A 9,188-nucleotide genomic window follows, 5' to 3' on the forward strand; every position below is an offset into this window, starting at 1 on the left:
GTTTTAATTTATGTACTGCCTTTCTGAGAGTGCAGTTTGCTGTGTAATAAGAGATTTAATGATCTACATTCTCCAAAAAAATTCATTTATTAAATTTTAAAAAACAATGTACATATCTTTGGTCTTCTGCTGGTGTTAGCTCTACAGAAGTAACTAGTGAATTTATCAAATACAAGTTAGGTATTTAAATAGAATTTATGAGGAAAGAACAGCATCATAATAGAATATAGATGAGTGAGCACTGTTAAAAACAAAGGTTGGTACTCACCAACCATCTCATCCATTTCAGTGGATGAAGAATGGCCTGGCAATGCCAGGTGGTTAGGGATCTCAGCTCACAATCTGAGAGTCATGGGTTTGATCCCCATCACACTGAATATGCTCACCCTTTCAGCAGGTGTGGCATTATAATGTGACACTATTCATTGGTAAAAGAGTAGCCCAAGAGTTAGTGGTGATGACTAGCTACCTTCTCTCTAGTCTTTCATTGCTAAATTAGGGACAGCTAGTGCTGATAGCTCTCGTGTAGCTTTGTACAAAATTCAAACCAAACCAACTCTGAAGAACAAGCTTGTACATTCTTCCTTTAAACTACCAGCGTGACCTATGCCCACCTCATGCTTGGTCTTCATTTGTGAAAGTGTAGATTTTAAAAGTATTAAATGGATATTAGTAATTTTAATTTTATTAGCCACTGCCATTATTAATTTTGATTTATATATTTTTTACCTATCCTTACTATGAAAGTTTTTAATGTCACCGCACACTGATCTTTCCTCCTAAATTCAATTTAAATTCATAACTTGTATTTTATCACTTCATTTTTTGTAAAGCTAGCACATGAAGAGGGCTTATGACTAAAAATATATGCATTTAAAAAAAAAAATCTGTTTAATATTTTGAGAGTTGAGATCATTATTAAAATCTTACATGGCCAATTTATGTTCTTGAGCTAAGAGTATTATGGTGCTCTGTATTTTATGTGTAATCTATTATAAAAAAAAAAAAAATTGAGATGCTGCATTTGCTATTCTGTCTTATTTTTGGAATGCATAAAAAAATTATGCTCGGATTCTTATTTGTTCTTCAGGTTTTATAACTTTTGTACCCCACAGTACTGCTTTTGAGAATCAACAGTTTTTACACTTTCAAAACATGTTGTGTGGTAGCTATAAAGCAAAGGGACTTTGAATACATTATCTTGTATTTTTGTATGAGCATTTAGATTCCTTCTCCAGAGTTTCATTATAATATTTTATTAACACCTTAAATGAGTTTTGCTTTGTCCTGCTTCAATAGCTAATAAAAGCTCTATGTATCTTGTACAGTGGATGAAGACAATCTTGTAACATTTGTAGTGTGTAAATAAAAGTAATAGACCAAAAGATTGACATATAAAAGTGTCTTTTATATTATGTAATTATTTTTGTCAGTTTTGGCATTTAAGAAGAAATTGAAAAAAAAGTACTTTTTCTTCAATGCCCTGTAAGTAAATTTTAATGATACAGTCTAGTGTATGGTAATGAAGATATGAAACTTAATAAACATTGGGAAATATTTACAAAACAAAGAATATTTTAGGTCATCAGACAAAAGTTAAGCATGCTTATTTGAAGTGTACTTATGTTGTAAAAAATTAAATTTTGAAAAACAAATTAGAAATTGTAGTTTTTCAAAGTTTAACTTGTGTTCATAGCACTACTGGTGGTGTTAAAATTCTTCATATTAGAATATGTGTGTTCATAGCATTAGTGATAAAATTTTTCATAATAAAGATTTATTATTGGAATATGTTTTTGTCAAGATGTAATGTGTGTAATTGTTCGAAGTTTTCTTAGATTTATCTATTTGTGTAGATATTTATTATAAATAATTAATTATACTAGGACTAATACTTTTGAAAATCTCTATGACATACTATTTTTCAAAATTGTAATACAGCAAGACAAGGAAGATCCAGCAAAAGTGGACAAGCAGTCAAAAGAGGTAACGTTAATGTGGTATTTGTTGTTATATGAACTTACTTTGAATTAGTGACATTTTATGTAACATCGTAATCAGAAACAAAATTCAACAGGTTATTTTTAAAGCATATCTCAACATATTTACTAAAATTCTATCATGTAGTACTATTGATGTTGTAATACCTAAAGTGTGGGTAATGAGAATGGTAATGAATATTTGCTCGCCATTCATAAAATGAAAACAACTATTATAATTTTTTTTTACTGCTTCTGTTAAAAATACTGTAAATTCTAATACATGACCAGTATAAGATAAATGTAGCTGTAAACAACTTGTTTCATGCAAGATATTTTCCTTCTGCTTATTTTGAGAAGTTACAAAATTCTTGGAAATAATATTAATTGGAAGAAAATTTTAAAAGTACCGTCACTTTCAGAATATGTTTATATACATATCGAAGTTTAAATAACATAAGCTTGATCTAACTCAGGTTTGTTTTACTGAACTTGTACTTTAGTCTTGTTCTTTTACCTGTATGCCATACATACATACAAAATAAAAGAACATGCTAAGTGCTACTTTCTTGTCAAGTGTGAATCAAGATTTTAAGAAGAGTTTATTAATTTTTCCTTTTGTCTTTTTGTTATCTGAGAACTGTTTTACTTAGTTTCTTCTTCAAGAAATGTTTTACACTTTCAAACTGTTTGGCTACGCTTCGCCTAGTGGTTAGTAAGAAATTTCAAAAACAAAAGTAACAAATATTAAGCTACTAGAAATGTGTTTTTTGTAACAGTAGCATATAAGTAATTCTACAAGAATATCACTTCTGAAGTATTGTAAGTTGAGTCAAACTGCTTCAACCAGGACTGATAAATCAAGAAGAGTTTACCAATTTTCCTGTTGACTTTATCTGAGAGCTGTTCTCCTTGGATTGGAAGGTTTGAGTTGTGATGTACTTTTGATTGTAACTGTAACAAGTCAGTCCAACTACCAGGTTAAGAGTAGCTGTGTAGGTGTTAGGTGATGTTGACTGATTGCCATTTCGAGTCAACAGTTCTAAATCAGGGAACTTGGAGACTGTTTTGGTTGTTTAACCCACATGTCTCATAAGGTGCATAACTGATTGAAAATACACATTCAAATATCTGCCATGCTAGTGTAAAATATATTTAAATTTTATTGTATGCAAAAGTTTAGTCATTTAAACCAAAAATAGATGAGTGTCACAAAATATGAAGTGCTACTATGATGGATGGAAATATAGGTTGGAGTTATGAAACCATTTGCTATGAAGGTTTTCATTAATTACTGTGGTGTAAGTGGTGAAAGTATAAAAAAATTATGGGTGCATGCATACATGGTTTTTGGGTTTCAACTTCCTGTTGTTTTTTACTTTATTTTTATTGAAAAAACTAGTATTATTATGCTTCATTTTCTGTTAATTTCAATTATTAATTTTAAAAGTACAAATTGTACTTAGTCTTTAGATCTGAAATTTTTTAGCTTGAATTTGGTTTAATCTCTGAATTCTTTAACATTACAGGTAGAATATTTTAATTTCACATTGTAATTTTTTTATGAACAAAGATTCTTATGCTAAGAAATTAAAGAGAAATTAATTTTTAAACAAAAAATATAAAAAAAAAAGTAAAACTACTGAAGAAATTTACATCGTTTTCAACAATTATTTTATCTGATACTTGAATCACAAAGAAAGTATTATTATATTTTGTTTTTATAGGTAAGCACAAAGCTATGCAATGGGTTATCTGTGCTATGCCCACTATGGGTATCCATTGAAACCCAGTTTCTAGCATTATAAGTCCACAGTATTATTATGAAATATTAAATATTTTATTATTTTGGTTTAGAACAAAACTGAAGAATCCAAAGCTGCAGAGAACAAAACAGCTGAGGAACAGAAGAAAGTACCCAAGGTTAATGTTGTGAAAGAACACATCTCCATCCAAGAGGTCAAACTAGACCTTAGTGATCTGTCGGAAGATGAATCCAGAGCCAGCAGAAGCAAGTTAGTATAAACCTTTTGTTAGGAAAGTCATCTATTCTTTTGAGGCTGGAATGATAAATAATGGTCAAAATATAAGATTTGTGTTTTATGATTAATTTTTCATATTATTCACAAAGTGTGTTTTTTAAAAATAAGTGTACATGTTTAGTCCTTTTCAGTTTTCTGGTCATTTTAGGAAAATGGTGCATTTGCATTCATATAATTTAATATTTTATATATGTCACCATATTTGAAACTCACCATACTATTTTGTTACATAATATGCCCATAATGTTGATCTGTAACCCACTTTTCTTAGGTACTTATTCATCAAAGCTGGGTGATTAGTGAATTTGCTTATTGATTAGTCACTGGACTCATCATTTGGTTACATCCAACTAATTGATTATTCTCACAAGTTTGCTAATTAAAAATAAAAAGATTATAATGCTAAAAAATCAGGCTACACACCTATGGTGGGCAGAGCACATTTAGCCCATTATGTAGCTTTGTGCTTAAAAACATATGTAATGATAATATTTGGAATAATCAGAAACCTTAATTTCAATAAGTTAATTATTTTTTCAGTTGTGACACTAATCAATTGAACTGAACAAAAGTTCAATTAATATAAAATCATAATTGCAGTATTCAATTACTGGATAGCTGGAATAATTGGAAATGCTTATTTTGATTAGTTGATTAATTCATGACATTAATTGTGATTTTGATTACGGAATAAAATAATTGGAAGCACAGTTTTAGTTAGTTGATTATTTTCTTGACATTAATCAACTTAATCATAATTCCAGTTATTGGTTAGTTAGAAAAATTGAAAACACTAACAATCAGAAACACTAGTTGATTATTTTATGTGTCACTAATGGATGTAATTGATGCTCATAGGTAATTGAGTTGATTGCTAACTCTACTGCAGAATGCATTATCTGGATGGATGGTCTTTTTCTTTGAATCTGACAAGTATAAGTTTCTTATAAGACATTTTTATATCAGAAAGACACACTATTGTAGTAATGAAATTACTTCAGTAAAATAAATGTGACCAGTGGAACCAGTGACATGCAACTTATGAATAGATTATAATTCTAAGCTGGGGAAGCTGTTAGAATTGGATTATTTAATGTGACCAGGTAGAGACATCTGATATAATAATCCATCATTGAGAAATTTAAAATCCCTTTAAGGAGAAAAGGAACTCTGTGACAACAATTTGTCTTCAAGAAAAAAAATCATAATTTGGGAGCAAAAGGTCAAAATTGAAGATTACAGTCTTAATTTCTTTGTGCATGTTTTTGTGTTACTTTATCCAAAGTCAAAGCTAATTTATATCAAAATCTGGAATCTGTATATTTTATTGCTATTTCTTGGATTATTTGAGATTAAAAGTCAGGGTTAACATTAGTGTATAGTATTCTTTAATAGATTGAAGACGAAATGTAGAAGACTTTCGAAATGTCGCCTTCTACACTTGTGTTTCTACAACAGGCAGTTGCCGTCCATTCAACAAAATTTCACTAGTGTATAGTAGTTTTATACAAACTATTATTGTAAATACATATACTCATCTGAAATTTAATAGTTCTTTTATAATTACTTCAATACTAGATTAAATTAACTATCAGTGTGTTACTTTGTTTTTGTCATACAAGTTCATTTAGATCAAGAAATAAGATCAAATCATTTAAGAAAAAAACAGAAATTTTGTAAGAACACGTACCATGTTTGATTTGTATAGGTTGCTGGAACTAGATGAAAAAGATCGTGACAAGCTTCAACGAGATCAGGCTAAAAACAATCTAGAATCTTTCATTCATGAGACGAAACATAAACTTTATATGGAAGAGTATGAAAAGGCATCAACAGCAGAAGAAAGGGATGGTTATTTTGTAAAATTAAATGAAGCATCTGAATGGTTTGAATATGAATCTGATGCTGCTGAAACAAAGGTTTGTTTAATTTTTCCAAAGCTTTGTTTGTGATAATACATAAAAAGAAAAAAGACCCAAGTAGTAAACATCACTTTTTCTTTAATAATGATCTCATATCAGTTTTTCATTTGTACTTTTAAATGTGATAAGAAGTAAATTAACAAGTGAAATGATCATCAATACTTGTATGGTAACTAAACATTCATAACGGATGGAAAATTTTAAATGCTCCTTGCTTCCTGTTTATAGTCTGTTTAAAATTGGATTAGATAGAATTCTGCTTTTAACTTTCATACTGTGGTTATACAGAAAAATTCTTTGTTTTACTATTTCAACATGCTGAACCAACAGTTAAATGTATGTCAATGTTATTTGATATATGGCACTATATTATTTAAAAAAAATATACTATACCCCCTCCCCCCAAACAAAAAGCAGCCTTTACATGTATCAACCTACTATAGACTGCTGGAAAGATTGCTCAGTCTTCTGTGTATATAAGGTTTAAGATGTTACACTGACTTTTAATCAGATAATTACCTAAAAAGTTATCAGGCCTGTTGTTAATAGAGGAAATTGATAATTAGAATGAATATTACCTTTGAAAAATGCAATTATTTATAGAACTAAGTATGTTATACAATGCCATATAACACACTCATAGATTTTCTGTTTTTGAGTAATATGTGGTTTACAGCAATTGTTTTTTATTGCTTAGGTATTTAAAGATAAATTGTCAGAGCTGAAAGACACAATGAAAGAGCTCTTTGATAGAGTGAAAGAACACAAGGAACGCCCAGAGGCACTTAACTCCCTGAAAGAAATGTTAAACATCAGCAGAGTATTTTATGAAGGAGCCAAGAACTTGAGTGAAGAGGACCAAATGTTTACAGAAGTTGAGCTTAGTACTCTTGAAAAATTAATAAAGGAAACTGAAGTAAGTATTTAATGTTTGTTATTATAAAACTATCATTATACAAGTAGATCCTAATTAAGCATCAGGGAATAATTTATTACTAATAACAGCTTGATACTATTACTCTGAAATTAAAAAAAAATCTTCTTCAGAGGTTAGAGCTGTAAGTCATTGGTAAGCTTTAGCATTTTACAAAAAAGGTGTTGGTTATAGACCTACATTCAAACCTTGAGGTATTATATCTGTCCAATTGTAAAAAAAAGAAAAGAAAAAAAAAGATTGAAAACACTAGAGAGGGACAGATAAACTTTTACTATATTCTACAAATTTTAGTGCAGTTAGTTTAAAGACAGTGCAATTATATAATCTTATCCAGTAAAAATAAGTCTTTGGAAACTTACCCATTTGTAGTGGGTAATCATATCATTTAAATCTTTCTTTAAGGTAAATAGATGAAATAATACACACTGACTTTATATATATATGTTGAATTATAATAATAATAATAATGAAAACAGGAAAGAGAGTTTCAGGACATTTGTGAAAAATAAAAACAAAGCAAAACTAACTAAATACATTGAAAGATAAGTAACATGCTCCACTCTCCATTTCTTCGACATCAGTTTCAAAATCTCAAGTTATACATTAGTGATAAACAATACGTTTCTTTAATGATAGTTATCTTCTCTAGAACCAGTAAACAAACTAAACATACTTAGCCTTTAGAAGTTATCTGTCTGCATGCATACATATAGTACATACATACATACATACTTTTGGTAGTGTAGAAATTACAGTTAAAATTGTTTTTCACTGCATGGAAGATAAAAATATTTTGGCCATACCAGGTTTTAAAATAAGTGATTGCTTTTGAACAAGAAGAATTTCATTCGAATACATTGAAGCTTATGATTATTCTAAACTGTTATGTGACTTTATTATGCTAATATTCTATGATCGTTAGTATTGTTTGATATATAGTAGATATTTAATGGTCAGAAACAACTTTATCCAGACATAAGGGTTCAAACTTAAGTTTCAACGATCTGAAGCTATGAATAGATTTGGAGCTCTTTATTTAGATGGGATGTTCTGAAGCTGCATGCAGTTGCTCCAAAGTTATTATCATGGAATTATTATGTAACATCTGCATGAAGTGAATGGAATTAAATTCAAGTTAAGCAATCTGCTGTGAAATGTGCTGTGCAGTTAATATGATTAGTATGATACTGTATCGATAATATCTGTGTAGATAAGAGAGAGGAACTTATTTTGAAAATAAACTTTTATTTCAGTGTTCCAAATAGAAACATTAAACACCTGGTATAGTTTGTTTTTTAACAGAATTACCAGAAAAGAATTAAATCATATGTATCCTCTTTATTTCAAATAAATGACAACTACCTTGTTTGGAACACATCATAATACCAGGTAGAACAAAATACTTTTCTCTAATTGGCTGGGAAACTGGGAATTTAAAATCTAGTTAAGGTATTTGTAATCCTATGATGGTGCAGTGTCAATGTATAATTATGAACGTTTTGTCTATTTGTGTCATTATTGTGTGGAAACAAACTATGTTACACAACAAAAGTAAACAGTCTTTAATCAGACTTACTGTGAAGCTAAAGGTAGCATCAGAATCTACATTCAAGTAAGTTTTTTCTGATACTGTTTATGGGTCTGTCTGAGGCAAGAGCACTGCTTTTTGTATAGCCCACTTGTGATTTCAAAGTTGTGTTGTGGTTTATGTTAAACATGCTTTAGCATACAGTTATTATTAGTTAATTACTTTCCTAATCGATTTAATACTGGAGATAAGTTAAATTTCCTGTAGGCCTAACTTGTAACTCAGTATATTTAACTAAAACATGCATATTTTTTATAGGAGTGGAAAGAGAACAGTGAGAAGGAACAAGCTGCACTACCGTTATACGAGAGACCTAAATTAACTGTTAGAGCCATAGCAGAAAAACTTGCATCTCTTGATCGAGAAGTGAAGTACTTACTTAATAAAGCCCGTGTTGCTACACCAAAGAAAAAGAAAGAAACGGAGAAAGCAGATTCTAAAGAGAGCACTGAGAAGCAACAAGAAGAGAAGGAAACTCAGGCAGAAACACCAGGTAGTCTGACTCTACTTTGTTTAATCGTTAAAATTTTAATTTTTTGATTTGTTGCAATATTCTTGAGCTGATCCCATAGGTGTGAGGTTATGTTTCTCTGGTTATTATATTATTTTATTACACCTCTTTGGCAAAATTGGAGAATATAGAATTAAAAAAACTGGCATGCATGCACACACACACACACACACACACACACACACACACACACACACACACACACACAC

At 29.8% G+C, this 9,188-nt stretch overlaps 1 protein-coding gene across 4 annotated transcripts in view; it reads left to right on the top strand.

Moving 5' to 3' along the window:
- LOC106467294 (hypoxia up-regulated protein 1-like) overlaps positions 1-9,188 on the top strand; it is a 72,788-nt gene that overhangs the window by 55,979 nt on the left and 7,621 nt on the right. For 3 of the 4 annotated variants that reach the window (XM_013927635.2, XM_022396067.1, XM_022396058.1), the window contains exons 15-19: positions 1,942-1,986; positions 3,837-3,994; positions 5,730-5,940; positions 6,641-6,859; positions 8,727-8,961. In XM_013927635.2, coding sequence (XP_013783089.1) covers positions 1,942-1,986; positions 3,837-3,994; positions 5,730-5,940; positions 6,641-6,859; positions 8,727-8,961 — 868 coding nt within the window. The remainder of the gene's footprint in view (positions 1-1,941; positions 1,987-3,836; positions 3,995-5,729; positions 5,941-6,640; positions 6,860-8,726; positions 8,962-9,188) is intronic. The other variant, XM_022396076.1, reaches the window with a different exon arrangement.

The sequence above is a fragment of the Limulus polyphemus genome, unplaced genomic scaffold, assembly GCF_000517525.1.
Source record: "Limulus polyphemus unplaced genomic scaffold, Limulus_polyphemus-2.1.2 Scaffold78, whole genome shotgun sequence".
Classification (NCBI taxonomy): Eukaryota; Metazoa; Arthropoda; class Merostomata; order Xiphosura; family Limulidae; genus Limulus; species Limulus polyphemus.